General features: G+C 37.7%; 1 protein-coding gene across 2 annotated transcripts in view; it reads left to right on the top strand.

Annotated features, from left to right (window-relative positions):
• Positions 1–1,166: 1,166 nt before the first annotated feature.
• AP3B1 (adaptor related protein complex 3 subunit beta 1) overlaps positions 1,167–25,844 on the top strand; it is a 235,939-nt gene continuing 211,261 nt past the window's right edge. Inside the window, exons 1-2 of one of the 2 annotated variants that reach the window (XM_070468579.1) lie at positions 1,167–1,449; positions 25,495–25,570. In XM_070468579.1, the coding sequence (XP_070324680.1) occupies positions 1,322–1,449; positions 25,495–25,570 (204 nt within the window). In that variant the 5' untranslated portion in view covers positions 1,167–1,321. The remainder of the gene's footprint in view (positions 1,450–25,494; positions 25,571–25,844) is intronic. The other variant, XM_020902680.2, reaches the window with a different exon arrangement.

Below are 25,844 nucleotides of genomic sequence, written 5' to 3'. Positions count from 1 at the left end.
GTGGCCATCAGAGGATGTGAAGACCACCTTCCGATCCTTGTAGGACACTTCAGACCCGCCCCACGCACTGGCCCTCTGGGGTGTGTTTCGGTGTGGGCTGTTCTAGTTGTCTGACTCTTTGCGACTGCATGGACTGTAGCCCACCAGGCTCTTCTGTCCATGGAATTCTCTAGGCAAGAATACTGGCGTGCATAGACATTCCCTTCTCCAGGCGAACTTCTGCACCCAGGGATGGAACCCAGGTCTCCTGAGTTGCAAGGGGATTCTTTACCTTCTAAACTACCAGGGAAGCCCTGCGTTTCACTAGTCCCCTTACAGTTTCCAGGTTTCGGAGCCTGACTAAAAGGGAAGCAGTGGAAATAGAGCGCAGTATGCTCTGAAGTCCACCTGAAATATCAGGCTGGGGCAAGTTACTCCTGAAAAGAAAGCTTCTCAAGAGCTACTCTGGAGCCAGGCAACTTTCTGCCTTGACTCCTCTTTAGACTTTAGTAAGTGCTACGGCAAGAAGAACAAAAAGAGGTGCCCAGATAAGGAGCTACTTCTGGTGTTTGGGACAGCTCTATTTTCTTTTATTCTACTTTTCGTAGCCAGACGCCAGTATGAAGCACGCCTTTAGCTCCTCGGAACCAAAGACCCCAGGATTTTCCTTTGAAGCTACAATGATCCCATCTAGGCAGTGGCAGATCCCAGAAAGACAGGGTTTTAGAAATTTCCTTAAAACGCAGAGCTCTGCATTAAGATTGCCTGGGGCAGATGTAACCGCAAGACTAAGCAGGCTGGAGCGAAAGCTTTAGAAACCAGCCTAAACAGGAAAAGCAATCCTGGTAAGTTTAGCAAAGTTGACCTGGTGTGTTAAACGGTGTTTCAGGAGAAATCTGAAAGCTTCTCGTTTACAACAGGAATCCAAAAAAGAGGTGTCCCGGCCCGGGGGATCTCCTAAGGGCTCAAAATGAATACGTGGGTATCTGTCTCCAAAAAAAAAAAACCAGAAAAGAAAACTCTAAAAAGAGCTTAGTCTCTAGCACGCCGAGGGTGTGCCCAGCGCAGAGGCTGGGTTCTAGCCGCTCGGCGACCTCAAAAGCCCGGAGGCGGGAACTCCAGTCAGGCCCGGGAGTGGCCGGGGGGTGGGCTCTGGCCGCCCGCACACTGGGCATGCGCAGGGGGTGGCCCGCCGGGTCGGCTGTGGGAGCGGTGACGAGTCCGGAAGCGTCTGCGCGCGCCCCTCGGCACGAGAACTAGTTTTGTTTCCAGTCGCTGGGACCGGAGCCCGTCAGAGAGAACCCCGGGCCGGGCCAGCTCGACAGCCGGCCACCCCGCAGCGATGTCCAGCAACAGCTTCGCCTACAATGAGCAGTCGGGAGGAGGGGAGGCGACGGAGCTGGGTCAGGAGGCGACCTCAACCATTTCCCCCTCCGGCGCCTTCGGCCTCTTTAGCAGCGATATGAAGAAGTGAGGAGAAAGGTTTGGGGTGGGGATGGGACTGAGGGCCTGGGGCTCCCGGGACAGGGGCGGGGTCGCCCTGAGACCGTCCCGGAGCGGAGCGGGCCTTTCCTGCCGCGGGAGCACTTGGCAGTGGTGGGAGTTGTTGGGAGTTTGGGTTGAGTGTGTGGAGGGGATCTCTAGGAGTTTTCAGACTTTAGTGAAGAACCACCTTTGGGACCGCTTAGGTGCCACCCCCAAAGACCCCGATTGAGTCGGTCTGGGGCCCAGGAGTCTGAATTTTGAACAAACCCTTCAAGTTAGTTTAACGTTTGCTTGATGACACCTGGAGAAATTCTCTCGCTAGGGTGGAAGGATTCACGTTTGGGGAGCTGAGAGGGAAAGTTAGATTGTGTCTTACGGGAACCTGTTCTGTGACCCCTAAGTGTAGAAGCAAGGTGGTGTTTTAGGCGCTTTATGAATGAACAAGCTGGTTTATTCAGACACCAATGTTCCCGGAAAATGTCTTTTGCATAACAGACCAAAAAAGAAAAAACAAAACCCCCCACCAAAAGTAAAAGACAACCCCCAAACCAAAAAACAAAGCTCGGAAACACAGTAATAAGCATATGAGGAGAGAATATTTAGAGTGTGGGCAAGTGGTAAAATTTTGCAAATGTGGATTTTAAAAAAGAACACTAAACAATGTATACGTGGTTGTTTTTTTTTTTTATTACGGGTATTTTAAGTACCACTGAAAAAGGGAAAGAAAACACCCCACTCATTGATTTTTTTTTTTTTTTTTTTTTTTTTTGTGGTGGGGGAGAGGGAGTGGTTTTAAACTTACAGAATTTTGGTAACTTTGCATTTTTTGGTAATCATTTTTATATTTTTTCTTATTTTTGATCTCTCAGTACTCACTGAACATAATAGGCTGACAATAGATTTATGCTGAACTTAAATAATTTTTGATTAAAATTCAGTTAAATTTATTTAAAAAGGCATTCTGGAAATTGCTAGTAGTTGAAGTTGAGATTACATTTTGACTGCATTAAGCTAACTGAAATCTGTGTGGAGTGTGCGGAACAGTTTTTTGTTTATTTCCTTATTCTTAGGTTAGCGAAGTTTATAAGTAATGTAACTTCAATAATTTCTCATTTTTCCTTCTGTGCATTTAGATGATGGATTATTCCAACAAGAAATCTGTTGTAGCTCTACTGTTCTATTAGCAGATATTTCAACTGTTAAATTAATGTTTAAGTCTGTAGAGTCTGTTTTGCATGTGATATGCTTACAATTGATTTACTTTTATGGATTGTGAACTTCTAAGATGTTTTCCCTTTAGAGCCTTTCATTTCCTATTTTGTCAGATTTGGGTCTTATTTTGAAAAAAATGTGTGGCTTTGACTGTGACCAGTGTTACTGAGGTGACTGAGCATGTTGGAGTTGAAATAAAAATAGCTGACTTTGAGTACTTGTGCACACTACTTTATATTGATTATCTCATTTAGTCCTCCTGACAACTGTCTGACTGAGTGAGTGTGACTTATGGGAAACTGTTCAGTGACTTTCAGGTGCCACAGAGGATATAGGAGGAACCCAAAGATACTTCTTTGATTCTACTTTGCAGATGAGGAAATGGGTGCACAAGTGGTTAATTTGCCTAAAATAGCAGAACTGGAACACTGCCCTGCCTGAGTTTGAACTCAGACAATCTCATTTCAGAGCCCATTGTCTTGAGCATTTGGATATGCTACTCGAGGAAGTTTATTGTACCTTGGTCTTCCCTTGTATTGCAGTTGGTAAAGAATCTGCCTGCAATGCAGGAGGCCCCGGTCGATTCCTGGGTGGGGAACATCCCCTGGAGAAGGAAATAATTGTACCTTATTAGAGAATGCATATAAATCATTAAAAGTTTAAAACTTTAGTAGTTGTAGACAGTGTATGACCTTGAGGCTTTCAGGAATTAGAAACATTTTGGCCATTAAATTGCAAACCAGTGGGGTTGTACAGAAACAGGGACCTGAGTTCTGAAGTGGTCACTTAACCTCTCTTTTATTTTCTCATTTATAAAAATGTGATATTTCTTGCCTTTTTAAAAAAACCCAAATGACAAAATTTATGTAAAAAACTTCAAGCTTACCCTGATCCTGTACTCTGATTTTTTTTTAATCGAAGTATATTTGACATTGACATGTTAATTTCAGGTATACACCATAATGTTCAGTAGGTTTTTTAATATATTGAGAAATTATCACCACAGCAAGTCTGGTTAACATCTGTCACCATACTTAGAGTTTGGTTCCACGCCCCCCCCCTTGGATGAGGACTTTAAAGATTCACTTCTAGCAACTTTCAAATATGCAGTACAGTATTATTAACTTTAGTTACCATGCTGTACGTTATATCCCCCTGACTTATTTATTTTATAACTGGAACTTTGTGCCTTGGACTTGCTTCACCCATTTCTCCCACACTCTCTGGTCTCATTTTTGATGATTTACTTTGAATGATTTTGAGTTTGCAAAAAAGTTGCAAGAGTAATACAGAGAACTACTCTTGATGCAGGCTCAGTTTTTAAAAAATTACTACATTGCTTTATTTCTCTTTCTTTCTCCATCCACACGCAGACACACATACATTCATATTATTATCTCTTCTGAACCATTGGAGAATAGGTTGTATACACCATGTCACTTTATCCTCATACCTTAGCATGTATTTTTTAAGAAAAAGGATATTCTTGTTCACAACTGCAGCACTGTTACAGTTAGGAAGTTTATCATTAGTATAATTTGCAGTCTATAATCCTGTGTTGTAATTTGTCCCAATAAATAATATTAATTTTTTTAGCATTTTTTTTCCCTAGTGTAGAATCCAGTCCAGGATTATGTATTTTACTTAGTTCTCATATCTCTTTAATCTCCTTTAATTTGGAATAGTTACTTAGCCTTTGTCTTTCACTGCCTTGATATTTTTGAAGAACACAAGCCAGTTACTTTATAGCATGTTAATCAGTTTGCCTTTGCTGGTGTTTCCTCACATTTTGATTCATGTTAAATATCCCAGGCTACAATACTACCTTCTTAGACTTTTGTGTCAGGAGGCATAGGGTGCCCATCTTTATGATGTTAATTTTCCCAGTTAAAGGATTTTTTTTCTAGTTACCTGTGGAGGGACACTTTGAAATCATACAGGTGTTCTGCTCTTCTTTAGATTCACCATCCCCTGTTCTTAGCCACCATGTGTGAATCTCCTGAACCAGTCTTTACTACAGTGTCTGCAGTGGTGATGTTTTTACTAGAGGATAGTTGCTTTACAGTTTTGAGGTGGTCTCTGCCACACATCAGCACGAATCAGTCATAATTATATGTGTGTGTGTGTGTGTGTGTATACATATATTGTCCCTCCCTCTGGAGCCTCCCCCCAACCCCCAGTTCAATCCCTCTAGGTCATCACGGAGCACCAGGCTGGGCTCCCTGTGTTATATAGCAGCTTCCTGACAGTTAACCTGTTTTACACATGATAGTATATATATATATATATGTCAATGCTACTTTCTCAGTTTCTCCTAGCCTCTCTTTCTGCAGTGTCCAGAAATCTGTTCTCCACCTCTCTGTCTCCATGTCTTCTCTGTAAATTGTTCACTGTTTTCCTAGATCCCATATATATGTGTTGAAAGAAAAGTGCAGGTGTTAGTCGCTCAGTCATATCCAACTCTTTGCAAGTCTGCCAGGCTCCTCTGTCCATGGGATTTTCTCCAAGCAAGAATACTGGAGTGGGTTGCCATTCCTTCCTCCCGGGGATCTTCCTGATCCAGGGATTGAAGCCGGGTCTCCTGCATTGCAGGCAGATTCTTTACCGACTGAGCCACTAGGTATTAATATATGATGTTTGTTTTTCTCTTTTTGACTTATTTCATTGAGTGTAACAGATTCTAGGTTCATCCACCTCACTACAACTGACTCAAATTTGTTTCTTTTTATGGCTGAATAATATTCATATATATATATATATACACATATATATACATATGTATATATATAATAACCCCCCCCCCCCCCCCACACCTTCTATATTGACATCTAGGTTGCTTCCATGTCGTGGCTATGGTAAATAGTGCTGCAGTGAACATTGGGGTACGTATGCCTTTTAGAATTGTGGTTTTCTCAGGGATATGCCCACTAGTGGGATTGCTGGATCATATGGTAGTTTTATTCCTGGTTTGTTAAGGATTCCATACTGTTCTCCATAGTGGCTATACCAGTTTACATTCCCTCCAGCAGTGCAGTAGAGTCCCCTTTTCTCCACATTCTCTCCAGCATTTATTATTTGTAGTTTTCTTTTCTATGATGGCTGTTCTGATTGGTATGAGGTGTTTTCTTTTGTCTTAAACACTTATTTTAACCAGTTTGGGTGTGTGTGTATAATTTAAAATAGTAATTAATAAATTTGTTTTTGGATTAAGCATTTAATTATAAATTAATTTCTAGAAATTACTAATTAGTTTTTCTTAACAATGGTAAAACTACTAAATTTCTGAATCTCTCTCTCTTTTTTTTTTTTTTGAGAACATCACAGTGTACTAGAAAGAGTATTGGACCTAGAGTGAAAAGACCTGGATTTAAGTTGATATTTTCTGCTTGTAGTAATGCTTCTTTGTTCAAGTTGCTTGATCTCTTCAAACTTCAGTGCCTTTATTTCTAGGGAGAGTATGATAATACTTGCCTATTTTGTGAGTTTTTCACAAGATGGTATAGTTGCAATGACTTCTGAACTAGAATAGTAACTAACACTATTTGGAAAAGTTGTTGAAAGCTTCACTGAGGTGGTAATGTATTAGGTCATAAATCCTGAGAAGATTTTGCCAGGTGGAGAACAGGGGGAGTTCTTCAGGCCAAGTAAATAGAACCCAGGAGAGTTGCAAAAGAAAATGCACGTTTAGATGAAATACAGGTTCAAGCATCAGCATTTAGAATTGTGGGTAGTAATTAAAATAAGGGAATGGATGAAATCACCCAGGGAGAACTTTTCTTTTAAGAAGAAGAGGCAGTTTAGACAACAGTTAGGCAGAGGCAGTTTAGGGAGCATCAACATTTATGGTGTGAATGAATGAGTAACTAGGGAAGGAGACAGTGCTCAGAGGGCTAGGAAACCAGAGGAAAGTTTAAAAGAAAAAGCAAGCTGAGAGGAGCAAGGAAGTGGTTAACTATGTTAGGAGTTGCTGAGAGAAGGCAGATGGAGTGAAGGCTGAAAAGTGGCCCTTGGATTTAACAATTAAAAGGTAACCAAGGTAGCATTTTTTCGGTCCTTGCTGAAATTGGGGTGGTCTTTTCATTTGTTTGATTTGCAGAGCTGATTTAGCCGCAAAGGACTGCATGCTTTTCTGTTGTCTTACTATATCGTGTAGTATGATGTAATCAATGTCAGTGTTTTTGCATTGCAAATGATAAAGCCTAGCTTACTTTTTTAACTTAAATTTTATTTATTGTCAGCTTTATATTATCCATGAAAATTACATTACATATAACTCTTTAACCTTTAATATCAGTGTTTCTCAGTGGAGGCCACTAGGAATTTTACGTGGGTCTCTGGTGTGTGTACGTTATGGTAGGGTACAGTCCTAAGGGCCGCGGAGAGTTGGATATGGCTGAGTGACTGGGCACACGACAGACAACACATCTAGCTCAATCCACACTGCTTTTTCTCAGTTTCACAGGACATATAGAAATGTATCTGAATGAGAGTAAAACATCCCTTTTTATAGGGATGTTCTCGAGTTAACTTTATTGAAAGTAAAGATGAGCCAGTCTTATCAACCAAGAAAATTCAGAGGGCTACAAATGAAATAATTTATTTGGGATCTTAAGAATTGTAGCTCAAGATTGTACAGTGGAAAAGAGTTCGGGTCTTATAAAGATGAAAGCCACAAGGTCGTTGTTATCTGGCAAGAACTATGGTTGACCAAGACTTCTCTGGTGGCAAGATGGTAAAGCGTCTGCCTACAGTGCAGGAGACCTGGGTTCAATCCCTGGGTTGGGAACATCTCCCGGAGAAGGAAATGGCAACCCACTCCAGTATTCTTGCCTGGAAAATCCCATGGACGGAGGATCCTGGCAGGCTGTAGTCCAAAGAGTCACAAAGAGTCGACACAACTGAGTGACTTCACTTTGATGATTGACCACGATGCAAGGAAGTATCTGCTGTTAATGAATAGGCTGTCACGAGTTACTTTAGAGTAAGGGTTGGATAGATATTTTGAGTTTCTGGAACATTGAGCACATATTGTGGATACCTCCGTTAAGATAGTAAGTGGTCGAAGTTCAGACTCCAGCTGGGCTGTTGTCCTCAAGTCACACTTCATCAGTGCCCTCCTGCTCTGTTTTAGAGAGCTCTCCAGCCACTGCTGACTTTGGTTTATTTTCCTTTTGCAGCCCCAGATGTCAGTGCCTTGTTGATAGTAACACACTAGTTTGTATATTTTTGTTTTTGTATTTCTTCCAGTTTTGTTGAGATATAATTGATATACAGCACTGTATGAGTTTAAGGTATACAACATAATGATTTGGCTTATATACATCATGAAATTATTACCACAGTAAATTTAATGAACATCCATCATCTCATGTAAATGTAACATTAAAGAAATAGAAAGTAATTTTTTCCCTTGTGATGAGAACTCTTAGGATTTACTTAACAATTTTCACTTATAACGTATAGCAGTGTTAGTTATATTATCATGTTGTATAGCACATTCCCAGTTGTGAGATAAAGTACTTAAAACTGGAAGTCTGTACCTTTTGACTGTCTTTATCCAATTCCCCCACTCCCCAATCTCCCTACTTCTGGTAACCACAAATCTGATCTCTTTTTCTGTAAGTTTGTATGTTTGTTTTTGGTGAGTAATTGACCTGTCACATGCTATGTTAGTTCTTGGTACACAGCACGGTGGTTCAATATTTCTATACATTTCTAAATGATCACTGTGATAAGTCTAGCTGGTGTCTCTTGCCATACAAAGATACTTCATATTTATTGACTGTATTCTCCAGACTGTACATTTCATTACCCGTGATTCATTTATTTTGTAACTGAATTTTGTACACTGATACCCTCTTTCCCCAAAACCATCTGTTCTTTGTATCTGCGATTCTATTTCTGTTTAGTTATGTTTGTTCATTTGTTTTTCTCGATTCCATGTATATCTTTCCCTGTCTGACTGTTGCCCTTAGCCTAATACCCTTTGGTCATTACATGTTGTAGAAAATGGCAAGATTTCATTCTTTTTTTATGGGTGAGTAATATCCCACTGTGTTTTGTGTGTTGTCTGTATATATATACCATGTATTTGGTCATTCACCTATCAGTGGACACTTAGATTGCTTTCGTACCTTGGCTATTTAAATAATTCCGCAGTGAACTTATGGTGTATATATCTTTTCAAATTACTGTTTTTGTTTTCTTTGAATAAAATTCCACCCAGGAGTAGAATTGCTAAATCATATGATAGCTGCTTTCAAGTTTTTGAGGAACCTCCATACCCTTATGGCTGCAGCAATTTACAGTGCCATCAGCAGCGTACAATAGTCCCTTTTCCCCCACATCTTTGCCATTTTGTGTTGAGTTGTTTGGTTTTTCTCATGCTGACTTGTATGAGCTGTTTATATATTTTGGACATTAATCCCTTGTCACTAATATCAGCTGTGGATATTTTCTCCCATTCCATAAATTGTCTGTCTCCTTTGCTGGTTGTTTCCTTTGCTGTGCAAACACTTTTAATTAGATCCACTTATTTATTTTTGCTTTTATCTCTATTGTCTTAGGAGACAGGTCCAGAAAAAATAGTTATGATTTTTGTCAATATTCTGCCTCTGTTCTAAACGTTTTAGGGTTTCAGATCTTCAATCCATTTTGAGTTTGTTTTTATATATGCTGTGAGGTAATGTTCTAACCTCAACTTGTACATGTAGCTTGTTGAAGAGACTGTCTTTTCTACGTTGTACCTTAAACTCTTGGTTGGTGTCAGCCTGTAGGTAGGGGGACCAGGCCCAGGGGGTCATGGAGCTGGTGTCAGAGTGCTGATGAGTGGGCGGGTCCTACCAGCTGGCTCTAGGGCCTTGTTTGTCCCAGGTCTGGTCCCCTCCTCTGGGTGGATGGGGCTGGGCCCAGGACAGTGCTGGCCTGCTGAGGGTGGGATCGACGTGCCGCTGGACCCAGGGCTCTTGCTCACGCTTTGGTGGGTGGGCTGCATCCTGAGCCTTCTGGTAGACAGGGAGGGTCCTGGGGTAGCTGAGGGCTCAGGGGGTCCTCTGGCAGCTGGCCTGTTGGTGGGCAGTGATTTACTGAAGAAAATGGACATGCTGGAATTTTGAAATGTCAAACACATTTTAGTTTGAAATGCTGAAAATGTTGGAGCTCTGAGTTGTTAGCATATTATGAAGAGGCACGGGCTCTTCATTGTGAATTCCTTTCTCTTGTGTTTAGGAATTTGGTGTTGCTGGTATGAAAATATACTCCATTAATGATTTCCATGGCATATTTTTGTCCTTGTCATCATCTTTGATTTCTGAAGATTTAATACCTTTGAGTTTGATAACTCCAGTTTTGGTAACTGCTCATCTTGTTAATTCTGCTTAGCTTGTTGGAATTTATGGCCACTTAATCTAGTTATGGCAATGTTAACAGCATAGTTGCCATGCTATATATATAAATTGGGCCCTAATGTTTTTATTTGCAAGGAACATATGAAATATAAGGTAGTTTCAGGGCTTTATTTTATTTTGGCTGCACTGCGTGGCTTGTGGAATACTAGCTCCCTGCCCAGGGATTGAATCCTGGCCACGACAGTGAAAGCAGTCCTAACTGCTGGACCACTAGGAGACTCCCAATTTCAGTGTTTTTATTGCTCTTTTACTAAGTAAATGTCATGTGTTCTAAGGTGACTGTTAACAAAAGAAGAAGCTATACAATGATATCTGCAGTGCATTCCTAGGTAGATGAATTAGTTGTTTTTGTCTTCCTGTAAGTAAGACTGTTAGTTCTACAAAGGGCCAGCTGTTCAGGATAAAGGTTGTCACTTTAGTGGTACGGTAGGATTCCTATAATTTAATTCTTGAAATGTTCTTCAAATCAAATAAAAGTTTACCATATTGAACAAAAAAAATCATGAAATACTGCAGAGTCTTGCTTTGCTACAGATTATAACAGTGTTCTATTTTATTTGCTTAGCTTGCATTTTTTCTTGGAGGAGGTTCAGTTCTGACTTTTACAGTTTATCTTAACTACTCAACCAAAAAACATAGATATAGAATATGTAATTTTAAGATCACTGATTTTGTGAAATCCAAGGAGAAAATCTAGAATATTTAAAATCAAGCCTTACTACTAAATCCCAGGATGTGAGATATTATTTCTAAAAATATTTAGAATTTGAGGTAACATTGCTAGAACTGAATGAGTAAAACCGAAAAGATCAGACAGATGGTGGGTTGAAATGTTCTTTTTTACTGCAGAAAAGTTACAAATGCTCATGGAATGACAAATGTTTTATAGTGAAATAATTTGACAGTATTGCAATTGTGAATATAAATGAACTACCGACAAAAACAAATTGCCTGCAGTCCAAATTCAAAATTTAAAGTGAAGAGCCCAAAGTAGAATAATCAAGAAGGAAATGATTTTCCTATATTTCACATTATTATGAATAACATTCTTTGGTTTATGTACTTAGGGAAGACTTATTTAACATGTCAGCTGGAAAGAGTTCATAGATCTACAAAAGTGAACAATTTATAGTCAATGTCTGCTTATTGATGGGCTGATTACTTGTATTGCTGATAGGGACTGACCTAATTAGAAGGCCAGTGTCTTTAACCTGGCAGCTGAGTGAGGTGGCATGCCAGCTGGATAAGCGAGAGGCTTATGAATAAGGCTGGTCCCAAGATCATGGGTTGGCAGAGCTTTACTCTAGGAGTAGGTTACCTAAAATTTCTTAAAGCCTAGGTTAAGGATGTAGTCCTAAAGAATAAGGGGGAAATTTAGTACTGTGGGGGCAGAAGGGTAGAGGGGAGAGTTGAAGGTTGGGGGCCAGATTGTGTAGGGCTTGTAAGGACTTTGGATTCTACTCTTGAGTGTGAAGAGAAGCCGTTGGAAGGTTTTGAGCAGAGTGGGCATTCAGAAGTCAGTCATTATCAAGTTCCTGCTGTGTGCCACATGTATTTCTTTTTTCAAAGAGGTTATGGTCTGCAGGATACTTGAGACCTTATTCATTTCTAATGTTTCTTTCTATAACCTAAAAAATATAGAAGTAACTTATGGATTTAACAAATATGAGTGCCTTCTTTTGCTTGGTACTCTTCTTAATGCTGGGGATTAATCAATCAGTGGACAAAATGCCAATCTGAAGTGTATTCCAATCTGAAGAAGATAAGCAATAAAATAAGTCAGTATATGGTCAGTCATTTGATAACAGGGAGCTCTATAGAGAAAAATAAGGCAGGGAAAGAGGATAGAGAATTAAGATGGAGGTTGGGTTGAGTTTGAAATAGCAGGGTGAAGAAAAGATGCTTGCAAATACCTGAAGTGGGTGAGGGGGTGGCTTGCAGAAGTCGGGGGAAAAAGAAGTCTTCAGTCAGAGGAATTGTGTGTGCTCAGGCTCTGAGGCAAAAGAATTTCTGGTGTGAGAGCGTAGCAAAGAGGCCAGTATGTCTGCACAGAGTGAATGAAGGAAGATGGGGGAGTAGTAGATGAGAGCAGAGAGGTAAGGACCAGATTGTGTAGGGCTTTTTGTCCATCCTTGTAAGGACTTGGATTTTACTCTGTGTGAGAAAGAAGCCATTGGAGGGTTTTGAACTGAAGAGTGAGATGACCCAACTTATGTTTTTAATATATCGCTTTGTCTCCTGAACTAAGAATAGACTGCAGATCTGAGGCAGGGAGACCAGCAAGGAGACCCTACAGTTATCCTGGCAAGAAGATAAGGTGATGCCTCAGTCGGATCGGTGGTAGAGGGGAGCAGTGATTGGATTCTGCATATATTTTGAAAGTAGATCCAGTGAGATTTGCTGATGGTTTGAATGGTGGTGTGTGAGAGAAAAAGATATCAAGGATGGACACAAACTTTTTGCCTAAACAGCTGGAAGTTTGGGACTGGTGTCACCTGAAATGAAGAAGACTGTATATAGAGGAACTTTTTAAAGAGGGGAGGTGTTCAGGAGCTTGAGCACGTTAAGTGTGAGACACCTATTAGGCATCCGAGTGGAGATGCTAAATAGACAGTTGGATACATGAGTCGAGCTTAGGGGAGAGTTAGGCTAGAGACAGAAGTTTGGGAGTCATAAGATGATAGGAACGCTATGGCCAGTTAAAAGTAAATTAGAGACTTCCCTGGCAGTCTGGTGGTTGACTTCACCTTCCAGTGCAGGGGGTGCAAGCGCGATCCCAGGTCAGGGAGTTATGACCCCACATGACTCGTGGCCATAAAACCAAAACATAGGACATATGCTGTTGTAACAAATACAATAAAAACTCTTAAAATGGTCCACATTAAAAAAAATCTCAAAAAATAGTAAGTAAAGTTAAAAATACACAGTTCTTAAATTTTCTGCCTGTCTGACATATTGGATTTCCCAAGGTGATTGGATCCTTGAACATTTCTTTAAAAAGAAAATGTAGTTAAGTTCCTGAAAGTTAGAGATAGATTTTGTTTACACACATACACACACACAGACACACACACACAGAGCCATCTTTCTTGGTACCTTTTATAGTGCTTAACAAATGATTTTGGATAATAGTGATTACAAATGATTCCCCCACCCGCCTTTTTTTTTTTATTTTAGCATTTTTAGTATTTTAAAACTTTTCATTAATATGGTAAAAATTATAAAAAATTTCAGTAGTATTTGGTCAATATCATATGTTTTATGTTTCAAAAATTTAAAAATATATGTGGAAATAAATTAATCTTTTGAAAATTACAATAGTTTTTTTCAACAGAATGTAGAATTTAAAATAAACATGTAAAGCTCAGTGATTTACATTTTCAGATTTTTTTCCTGTCATATAGGAAATTGTAGGATTTTTTTCGGTTTTTTGGCCTACATTGCCTTCATCAGAAAACTTGACAGGGCTGTGTGACTTTTTTAAAAATTGTGATTAAAAAATATATAACATAAAATTTACCATCTTAACCATTTTTAAGTATATAGTCCATTAGTGTTAAGTATACTCACATTGTTGTTCAACAGATCACAGAACTGTTTCATTTTGTAACAGTGCCAAGTGATTTTTTCAAAACTGAATTTTTTACTGAGATTTTCAAGTGCTTCAGGGACAAAGCTTGTCTGAGGTAGAGATTGAATATTGGTTTCCTCAATTCCCTAAACAGAAGGCTAATCCAAACTCATCAGATGGAAAACTTGCCTTCTGTGGCCTTGGAAAGTTGATTTTTTTCTTTTTAAGGATTTAAAAATTAATCTGGCTTTGAGTTGGCATATCTTATGAATATAGTAGAAAACTTATATTTATTTTACTGTAGTTTATGAATTTCTTGGAGGAAAATCTAATACTAATACTCATACTTGATGCACTCACTGACTCTTTGGCATGTCTGTGTTTATGCCCATCTGCTCCTGTGGCACCATGCCCATTATTACAGTGGCATGCCAGTATCAGTGGGGCATGTGAGCCAACAAAGATGAATTGTTTGGATGGAATACACTATTCTGTAATACTAATTAATTTTGAGCTGATGAATCTACATGAGATAATGTTAACCAAATATAGTCAAAGTAATGTCAGTGAAAATAAAATTTATTTTGACTTTAGACAGAAGTGTATCACAGATGCTTTAGACTACTACTGAGAATAGTTAGTGTTTATTATGGTTCCAATGATCAGTTTTCTTTTCACAAAATTTTGAATTCAAGAGAAAAAAGAATACAACAGTTTTCTTGTGGTCGATTATAAAAATTAGGGAAGTATTGTGGCACCATAGGTTATGGATTTTATACTTATTCTATAATTCTTGAAATGTTTTCTTAATATACTCAACTTTAGAAATTCATAGTAATGTGGTAAATGGGAAGAATGTTGGATTTCAAAACAAGACTCAGGTTTAATTCTTTGCTCTGCAGTTCCCTAATTCTGTGGTGGTATACTTGAAAATTATGTTTAGAATTTCTTACATGTGTAATTTTTTACTTGCATGTTATCCTTACATTCTCTGAGCTTCGGCTTCCTTATTAATTGAATAGTGAATAACTCCGCATGCTTCCTAGAGACTCTGTGATACTAAAATAAATAAATAAATGTTTTAAGTTCTAGAAAATGCTTTCAGGTGACTAAATAAGTAATTATATGTTATCAATGTAAGGCATGTTAGTAATAGAGAAAATGTATCACTTCCCCATTCCTGTACCCCCTAAGATAATCACAATGGAAAAGTTCTTGTGTATCCTTCTAGAAAAAAATTTGTAAACCAAATGATCATATATATGTATAATATTACCAAATGATAATATATAATAACATTTTAAAATGTTACTACACTGAATCTTTATAATTATTAGTGCATTACATCTTCTCCCTCATATTTATTGGTTTATTTTCTCAATGAAATACCTTATATGTCCTTTGCCCATTTCCCTGTTGGATCAGCTCTTGTTGATTAGTTAAGGGTCTTTTGTATTCTAAAGAAATTAGCTCTGAGTTAAATTCCAAATTCATTTTATTTGTTTTTTGACTTAAGTTTATGGCACTTATTCTTAGTGCAAAAATTTAAAAACTTTTCTGTGTTTATATTTATCAAATTTAAATGACTTTTGAGACTCCATCAGTCTTTTTAATCTTTTATCGAAAGTGGCAACTTTGGTTTATGGTGCTGTTAAACAGAAAAAAGAATATTAGCTTGTTCCTAAGTAGCTGAATGGCTCTGTGATATTTCCTTTAAAACTTTAAGGATGAGCAGTCGCATTCTAGAAAGTATTCCTTATATCCTGAGCAAAAGTAAAATCTATTTCCTGCTGCCTGCCAACAGAATAGTAGCTGAGGACGTTGGTAAAGGGTTTGGCAAATGTGGAGACTTTTTGATGTATATATGACATCATGGTTTTTAAAACATGCACACGTAGAATGTATACATGGAAGATGTATGTGTAGTTTTTAACTTTTACTGGGGTCGTGGACCATTTTGAGAATCCATTGAAAGCTTAGAGTTTCCCTGTATTCTCTGAGGAACATGTTAGTATATAGCTTATGTTCATTTGTTCTTTCAACTCATATGTATTCTGTGTTTAGTGTACTTGAGAAAACAACCATTGTGTACTTTACAGACCCTTTGTAGACCTTCTTTTGGTCTTTATAATCTGTGTTTGTTCCTGCTATGTATCTTTGCAAAATTCCTATGGTTGGCTCCTTGTCTTCTGAGATCTCAGCTTAACTGATCACTTCTACCTGTAGAGATCTTTTGTGATTGCCCAGTCTTACTTTATTTGTATTACCTTACTTTAATCATTCAAATAGTACTTATTCTGTTTATATTTATTTTTCCCTTCCCTTTCCCTCTCTCCTTCCCTCCCTCCCTCCCGCTTCTGTCATTTCTGTCATTCCCCCTCACCCATACCCGACTCCCCTGCATTCTCACTTAAAATGTAAGTCCCAGTACTTAGAATAGTTCCTGGAACCTAGTAGATACCAAATAAATGAATGTTCTAGGCCCGGTGGTAAGTGCTTTACAATGATCTCATTAAGTTTTCTTAACAACCTGTGTGAAAGATACCATCCTTTAGTTTTGTTGATTTTCATCTATTGTAGTTTCTTTCTGTTGTATTGAATTCTCCCCTTATACTTTATTTCTTTACTTGTTATTTGAGTTTAATTTGCTATTATTCTTCTAGTTTCCTGAAATGGAAGCCTAGAATATTGATATTCAATCTTTCTTCATTTATATTGCATTTCAGTTCAGTTCGATTGCTCAGTTGTGTCCGACTCTTTGCGACCCCATGGACTGCAGCGCACCAGGCCTCCCTGTCCATCACCAACTCCCTGAGCTTTCTCAAACTCGTGTCCATCGAGTTGGTGATGCCATCCAAGCATCTCATCCTCTGTTGTCCCCTTCTCCTCCTGCCTTCAATCTTTCCCGGCGTCAGGGTCTTTTCCAGTGAGTCAGTGGCCAAAGTATTGGAGTTTCAGCTTCTGCATCAGTCCTTCCAATTAGAAATATAAATTTACTTATAAGTGCTGCTTTTATTGTATATCATGAGTTGTGAGATGTTGTAATTTTGTTGGTCAGTTCAAATTATTTTCTAATATCCCTGATGATTTTTTCTTTGACTCGTAGGTTATTTAAAGTATGTTGCTTATCTTTCCAAACATCTGAGCATTTTCTAGTTTGTTTTTTTTTTTGTTATGGATTTTTAGTTAGATTCCATGTACCCTAAATGATTTTAGATCTTTGAAATCTGTTAAGATCTTATCCAGCATATAATTTTATTTTGATAAGTAATGTTCCATGTGCACTTGAAAAGAATGTTTTTCTACAGTTGTTGGCTATACTGTTCTATGCATGTCAGGTTAGGCTGGTTGTTTGTGTTCATATTTTCTACATCTTCATTGAATGTTTTTATCTGCTTGTTCTAAGAGAGGTGTGTTAAAAGTGCCAGTCATGCTCGTGGATATATGTCTTTCTTCTATTAGTTCTGCTTTATAGATGGAAGTTTTCCTTTGTAGATGAAAGGTATAAATTTAGAATAAATCTCATGTAAATTTAGAGTTGTCTTCCTTTTGAAATGATATCCTTTTATATCCTGGCAGCAGATCCTCAGCAGTTACTGGTCTGAAAATCACTTTTTTTCACCTTCAGCTTTGAAGTGTATTTTCTTTAAGTGGGTTTGTTGTTTGTTGGCCTTTTTTCTTTCAGCTTTTTAAAGATGTCATTTGATTTTCTTCTGACCTCTGTAAATTCTTTTGAAAAGTTGGCTGTTGGTATTATTGTTGGTCCTTTTAAAACAAGGATTAATAGACTATGGCCTGCGCATTTGTGCATGTGTGCTCAGTTGCTTAGTAGTATCTAATTCTGTGTGAACACATGGTCTGTAGCCTGCCAGACTCCTCTGTCTGTGGAATTTTCCAGGCAAGAATACAGGAGTGGGTTGCCATTTCCTGCTTCAGGAGATCTTCCCAACCCAGGGATCAAACCCGTGTCTCTTGGGTCTCCTGCATTGGCAAGTGGATTCTTTACCACTGTGCCATCCAGAAATCCTCATATGTATAAAGTTTTATTAGAACACAGCCAGCCCATTTATGTATGTATTGTATTAGCTGATTTTACTTTACAGTCATCAGAGATGGTATGGCATGTAATGCCTAAAATATTTGCCCCTTTATTGAAAAGTTTTGTTGACCCTTTTCTTAAGGAAATGTCCTTTTTTTGCATACATTAAAGTTTTTCTCATTATCTTTTGATTTTTAGCTGTTTGACTATTCTAGACCTTGTGTGTGTGTGTGTGTGTGTGTGTGTGTGTGTGTGTGTCTGTGTCTGTGTCTCTGGGTGTGTGACTTTCTTTATGTTTTTCCTGTTTGTTAAAGATTTTAAAATATATAGTACGTCTTTCATCAGTTTAGAAAAATTCTTAGCCATTAGCTTTTGAAATCTGCTTTTGTCCCATTCTTTTTGGGGCTTCCCTGATAACTCAGTTGATAAAGAATCTGCATGCAGTGCAGGAGACCCCAGTTCGATTCCTGGGTCTGGTAGATCTGCTGGAGAGGGGATAGGCTACCCACTACAGTGTTCTTGGGTTCCCTGGTGGCTCAGCTGGTAAAGAATCCGCCTGCAATGAGGGAGACCTGGGGTCGATCCCTGGGTTGGGAAGATCCCTTGGAGAAGGGATAAGGCTGCCCACTCCAGTGCTCTGGCCTGGAGAATTCCTTGGACTGGATAGTCCATGGGGTCACAAGGAGTTGGACACGACTGAGTGACTTTCATTTCACTTCACTTGTCTCTTCTGCCTCTTTTTAGGTATGTTAGATGTTCTGAATGTATTATGCATGTCTCTGATGTGCTGTTCGATGTTTTCCATTCTTGTATTTCGTGGTGCTTCAGATTGTGTATTTCTCTTGACCTGCCTTCGCTTTCAGTAGGCCTGTCTTCTGCTATTTCCAGTCTGCTCTTAAACCTATCCAGTGAGTTCTTCGTTTCATAAACTACACTTTTAATTTCTGAATGTTCATTTGATTATTTTGTACAGATTTTACTATGTTATTGACATTCTCTATTATTTCTTTTGTCCATCTTTTCCTGTATTTTCCTGGCCATATTAACTGTAGTTGTTTAAAAGTCCCTATTTGATAACTCTAGTTTGTGAGTACCCCAGATCTCTTTCTGTTCCTTTTTGTCCTTTCTCTCCCTTCTCTCCTTCCCTCTTTCCTCCCACCCTCACTCTCTCTTTCCTGTCATTTGTTCCTGCTTTTAGTGTCTCTCAAGTTTTGATCAGATGCTAGGTAGTCAGGAACATAGATGAGTCTCTGAATTATGTCTTCCAAAGAGGACTGTGTGTTTTTTTTTTGTTGTTGTTGTTCTTTCTGACAGTACAGTGCTAGCAGAGTGCTTTGGTCTTGTTTAAGTTCAGTTTTAGGCTTTAAAGGTTTTGTCTATTTCAATTTTTCTTATATGCCTAAGAAGTATCCTTACTTTTCAATTGTGCCCCTCCTGTGGTCTTAACAGAAAGGCCAGGGTATTTACCAACACCTCCCTAGAGAAGGAAATGGCACCCCATTCCAGTATTTTTGCCTGGGAAATCCCATGGACAGCGGAGCCTGGCAGGCCATACAGTTCATGGGATCACAAGAGAGTCAGACATGACTGAGGAACCAGACCACCACATCTCCTCGGGAGACTTGGTTTCCAGCTTCTCTTCCCTGCAGTGTGTGGTTGCTGAAATCTCTGCTCAGGTGTCAATATTTAACCCCCAGCCACTGTTGTTTTCTACTGGATTTCCCACATTCTTACTCTGTGAAAACGTAGTCAACTACTTGAAGGGAGTTTGTACACAGAGTTTTGTGTACCTTTTCACTTGTTCCCTACTCTGTCGTTTCACCCTTAAGTTCCAGTTCCTTCGGTAGCCACAAACATTAACGTTCGTCTTTTTAGTCTTTTAAAACTGTCATTTTTATCCTTGGATTCTATTCTCCCAGATAGCGATTTGAGAAATGCAGTCGGGAAAAAAGCTGATGTGAATAAAAACCCACTTTATGTGCTTCCATTCCTTCCATGATCTTGGCCCCTTAGGTTCTGCCTGGATGACTTGAGAAAGTTTCCTTATTTGTTTTTTTCTAGGTTTTATAGTCATTTTCTGTGGCAGGTTTAGTGTCTTACAAGAAGAGCACCGTGGGCAGATCTGGAAGTCCCTACAGTGTATTCTAAACACAATAGCCAGAGTGATTCTGTTTGTGTGTTAGACTGTGACTTCTCTGTTCATCACCCTCCTATGGTTCCTTACTTCATTCAGGGTGGACACCAGAGCCTCTAGTGTTATTACCTTCCTTCATCTGCTCTGCCTGGAGACTCTGTCCCTCCCCTCCAGTGCTGCTGTGACTGGCTGCCTCACTTGCAAATGTTGTTCAGATGTTTCCTTACTCAGCCTGTGCTGACCACCCTCCTTAAAATTACCTCTTCCTTTCCCTTCTGCATTCCCTCTCCCTTTGCTCTGTTTTTCCCTCATATCATCTTGTGATTTTAAAACTTATTCTTTTATTATGTTTGTTGTCTCTTTTACTTATTAAAATGATAACTCTACAAGGGCAGGGATTTTCATCATTTTTGTTCATTGGTATGTCACAAATGCAAATTAGAACCAGATGAGATGGAGAATTATAGAATCTAAGGGAAGAAGGAATTCAGAGATAGAAGAGAAGTAGTCAGTTATATCAAATAATCTAAAAGTATTCATGAGATTTCTGCATTGGATTTTTAAATAAGGAGGTTATTTGTTACTTTTCTGAAAGAAATTTTTATAGAAGAGCAAAGAGAAAACGAAGATGACCAGGGACTGAGGATGTTGTGATAGCAGTTGTAGACTATTCTTTTTTAGTTTTGTGAGAGTATAGTAGAAAAAGTTCATATTTACTTGGATAATTTTTGGTTTCACCCTTTAGAGAGTTAATAAATGGATGATTGGCTGTTGGAATTTCTGGTTTTTCTCACTTTTGTGTTTATTAATTAATACTTTGTGCCCAAAACTACATAAAGTTTTGAGTGTCATCCAAGGCAAAGTTACTGAGGTTTCACCTTGTGCACGGAAACTAGTTATGAAGTGCAGTACCTTAATGCTGCACAGTTCTAGAGAAAAGTAAATTTTGACTCTTGTTCCCAGCCTTACTGGAGAAGGAATTGGCAGCCCACTCCAGTGTTCTTGCCTGGAGAGTCCCATGGACAGAGGAGCCTGGTGGCTGCAGTCCATGGAGTCACCAAGAGCCGGACACACTTGAGTGATTGAGCGGCAGCATTCGTTTATACAGTAGACCTTTTGGGGTGGAAGCATCTTTCATTTGAGTAGCTGTCAAAGCATGAAGAGGTGCCCATGATTTAGAATTTCTTGGTGGGGCTTGAGAATGTTTCAGTCCTCCCCTCCTCAAAGATTTTTGATTCGTCCTTTTGAGGATGTACTTTACTGCCGATTGGAAATCACTATTCATCACTTTTCCCAATCCATCATTCCAGGATTTAAAATTCAAGTGTTACTTCCTATAGTACCCAAATTTTGGTAATTCTTTTGAGAGAAAAGGAAGTTATTCTGTAGTACAGTGCTCTCAAACTGGTGAAGGGCCCTTTTCTTCTTTTAAATTTCCAATCCATTATGGATAGATACTTCTGTAAAATACAATAAAAAATGAATTGCTGGAAAAAGCATGCAAAATGCTAGCCCTAGTTTTCTGTTAGATTCAAAAATATAAAACTACACTGTTGAAGTGCCTAAGTATTTGCTCTCGGTTTCTGTCTGCTATGGATTAGTGGCAGGACTTTGTGCGCTGGGAGTGGTCCTTGGACCAGTCTTCTCAGATCACACTTGGAGAAGCAGTGAGACAGTGTGCAGCGGTGCCGTGTGTTTCCCCTTAATCTACACAGTCTTGCGAAGGAGTAGGAGGTTTTGATGAGTTATGGACTGCAGATTTTTAAAAAAGAGGTTATTTATACAATGTAAAAGCTTTACTGCTTCTTAAATTCTGAAAGGGTAACTGTTAAAACTTTGCTTTTTGAATAGTTGCTGCTTTACACAGTGCTGAAGTAAAAGTGACTTCTTGGTAACAGTAAGATTTTCTTTAACTTTGCAGTTATTTTTTTTCTTGGGTTCTGAAAACTAAGAACAAGCTTATTTTGAACATGAAAGGAAAAGTTATACCACTTAACACCACAAGATGTCACTTATGTAAAAATAAAGTTGTATTTTAATACTCAAGAGCTGAAAAGCTACAGGTAAGTAGATAAATTAAGAACTAGGTAAATTAAAAAAGCAATATTTGGATTGGTTTTTGGTAGAATCAATGAAAATGTTACTAATTCAGTATTGTTTTGAATCAACTCTTGATGTTTCACACAAAGAATTTCTTTTTGTTCCTTATTTAGATTTTGCAAAATTATAAAACTGATTTCTAAATTCTTAAGATTAATGTAGTAATACATGTTAATTGACCATATTTGAATTTGTATAATGAAGGAGGTAGACCTAAAATGGCTCAGTACAAGTGAACATATTTTGAGAGTTAAATGAGGTGTTATGGTATTAACTTTCCCATATCTTTACTGTTTTGGTGACAAGCAAAGAGCAATTTGGGTAGAGATATGTAATTTATATCAGAATTTTCAACAGGTCTTTATGACATATCTGAGAAGTTGAATATTACATCAGGTTGAAGCAGTGCCTAGGAGTTTTCTTGTTTCTTTTCTCTGAACCTCAAAGTTACTAGCTTTCTACCCATGATAACACTGAAGATACTTGTATTTGTTATTGAAGACCATCTTTTCTGTTAACCATGAAGAGCAAAACCTTTGACTTTAATGTCGGATTCCTGTTCACTTATTTTTAGTTTAAGAGAGCGGGTCAGGACATGAAGGTGTTGGGGAAGGGAACTGTAGCGTTAGGAACAAACCAAGTTTTCATTAGGCTGTGAATAAGATTACACCTGGATTTGGAGGTTGGAATGTCCTGAAAATTGACACTTCATTATTCTTCATTGCTCACTTTTCTCTCCAGATAACACTTCTAGAGAAGATTGGTAGAATACTCTTGGGGGAAAAAAGGGATCAGACATAAGAAAATGAATTTTTTTTTTTTGACCTGTACATGTGTGGTCACATTTTCTTTCTGTTTACTTATCTAATTACTTTACCTTTTTTCAAGTTCTTATTTACAAAAAGTTTTTAAAGGTTTCTTTTAGGTTTTTTTTTTTTTTTTTAATATAAAAGCCTGCATGGTCAGTAAGTAAAATAGGGAAATAGCAAAAAGTAGGGGGGAAAAACCTTATTTGTGGTTCCTGCCACAAAAAATGTCAACAGAAGGAATTTTTGTTCCTTTTCAGTTAACAGTGCAGTGTGAAAGAACAGGGAGTTTTAAGAAGGAATTCAGAATTCATTGGAGTGAGCAATTGGAGTATTTTATATTTGGTTGTTATATATCCTCAGATGTAGTTCTTATATGTTGCTGTCTTACTATTTGTATGTTTTCTAGCTATATTTTTAATTAGAGAAAAGTAGTTATTGTGATTATTTATTGTGTCTTGCTAGTGGTCATCATTGTATTTAATTTTATGAGCTGATTGGAAAGGAAGGGTAACTTTTTCATAATAAATCTCATTGCCTTTATTTATTTTTCCTGCAGTAACAGTTTGTAACATTTAACTCCAATATTAGGTTGCTAGGACTGCCATAACAAAATACTACAGACTCAGTGGCCTAATAAAAAATTTATTTCCCCGGATCCTGGAGGCTGGAAGTTGCAGATCAGAGTTTTGGCAGATCTGGTTTCCTCTGAAGCCGCTCTTCCTGGCTTGCGGATGGCCACCTGCTTGCTGTGCCCTCACATGGTCATCTTTTGGTCGTTGTGAAGCAGTCCTGACCTGCTCTTCTTATAAAAAATCACTCATATTGGATGAGGGCCCACCTATGTTGACCTATTTTAATTTAATTAACCTCTTTAATGATTCTTCAAATACACTCATATTCTGTGGTATTGAGGATTAGGATTTTAACATAGGAATTTTGGAAGGGACACAGCTCATAATAACACATGATTGATCATTTGTTCTTGGTAAGTGTTTACTGCCTATATTAGGCCTAAATTTGTAAAATGTAAAAAGTAAAGTACTTTTGTCAAGGCTGTCTATTTAGAGTAGTTAAGGAAGCTCTTCTCACCTACTTTTAAGCTTAAGCTGAGATCAGAGAGCTTCTGATACTTTGGGTGCGCACATGCATGTGAGCACTTTGGATCATATTGCATGAAACTATGTGAAGTAAATTTTAAAAATCTTTTCTGGAGAGTTTGTTGTATAAACTGTTAAAAGTTGCTAATCATAAACTGATAATGAGTACAAAGTGGTTAGTTATAGTTTGTAATACTACAGTCTTTATAGTCATTTAAGAGGATTTTTCAGTGCTGTCCTAAAATAAGGTTCAGTGATTTAAATTCTTGAATGGGCTTGAGACTTAAATGTGATACTCTTAATTTCAGAGTATGTATAATAGTGGCTTATCAGATCCTTAATAATGTATTTTTCAGAAACAGATTAAATGTCTTTTAATCTTTTGGAGTATTTCTATCTTATTCACACATGTGAATAAAACACTACAAAGACTTTTTAGTATCATTTTAATGGAGGTATAATTCTCATACACCGAATTATCCAACTTTGGATTATAATTAGATGAGTTTTTGACAGATGTATACACCTGTGAAATCACTACCACAATTAAGAAGATACACAACATTTCCATCTTCTTATGGAAGAAATTTCTAATGTTCCTTTGTCCACTTCTCCTTCTACCTGTGATTCCACTACCTTGGTTCTGTCCCTACAGATTGCATTTTCTAGAACTTTAAATTAATTCAATTATGGTCTTTTGTGTCTGGTGTCTTTCAGTCACAATAATTTTGAGGCTTCATCCGTATTATTGCATGTATCAGTGGTTGGTTCTTTTCCCTTCCTGAGTAATATTTCAGTGTATGGCTAAATCCCATTTTGCTGATGGACATTTAGATTGTTTCTGGTTTTTTGCTATGGATAAAGCTGCTATGTATATTCTCTAAGTTACTCTGTAGAATTATGTTTTTCTTTCTCTGAAAGTGGAATGACTGGATCACATAGTAGGTTATGTTTAAATTTGGAAGGAACTCCCAATTTTTTCCAAAGTGATTGTACTCTTTTATGTTCCTACCAGCAGTGTATCAGAGTTCTAGTTGCTCTATAGCCTTGGCAACATTTGTTATTGTCATTGTGTTAATTTCATTTATTCTCATGGATGTGTAATGGTTTCTCATTAAATTTGCATTGTTGATAGTTAATGACCTTAAGTATTTAACAGTATTCCTCATCTTTTTTTGTGTGTGAAATGCCTGTTCAGGTTTTTTGACCATTTAAAAAAAATGGTGTGTCATCTATAAATATGTTGTGATTGTTATATAACTTTTTTATAATTAAACTTTTGATTTTGAAATAATTGTAGATTCATACACAGGTATAAAAAGTAATGCAGAGAAAGTCTGTGTACCCTTTACCCAGTTTCCTTGAATGATAAGCTATAGTACAATATCACAACCAAGATGTTGACATTGACATAACTTCTTGAGTCTTGTTCTGATTTTCCTACTTTTATTTGTACTTAACTTGTAGATGTCTTTGTTAGGGTAGTGTTCTATTCCATTTAGCCACTTTGATATTATTTTGTAGGGTTAGAAGAGAAACATGTATTTAACTATAAATAAGAAAATAATTTGGTAATAATGTACATCATGTTATTAAAATTACATGTTTTAATGCCTATGTAATATAAAGTCTAAATATGCAATTTTTCTTTTTTGTGTGTAGAAATGAAGATCTAAAGCAAATGTTAGAGAGCAACAAAGATTCTGCTAAATTGGATGCTATGAAACGGATTGTTGGGGTAGGTAAAGTAATTAGATCATTTTGACTTTTGAATAAATGACAAGTAGTGATATGCTAAAAATATATGTTATAGAATATGTTAAATACTAAATCAAGCATTCCCGTCTACCCTTTATTATTAACTTAAAATTTCCTGTCTAAAATGTTTTAGAAGAAGTAATGAAGTGGCAAAATTCAGAAATGTGAGTTCTACTTCTGTCTCTTCTGTTTCTCAAATATTTCCTTTGTCAAATAGAGAGTGGTAATCAGTTTGAAGAGAAAATAAGATTATA

Source organism: Odocoileus virginianus, chromosome 6 (genome assembly GCF_023699985.2).
Source record: "Odocoileus virginianus isolate 20LAN1187 ecotype Illinois chromosome 6, Ovbor_1.2, whole genome shotgun sequence".
In the NCBI taxonomy this organism is placed as follows: domain Eukaryota; kingdom Metazoa; phylum Chordata; class Mammalia; order Artiodactyla; family Cervidae; genus Odocoileus; species Odocoileus virginianus.
Note: the sequence above shows the minus strand (reverse complement) of the source record. Positions and strands in the feature narration are given on the sequence as shown.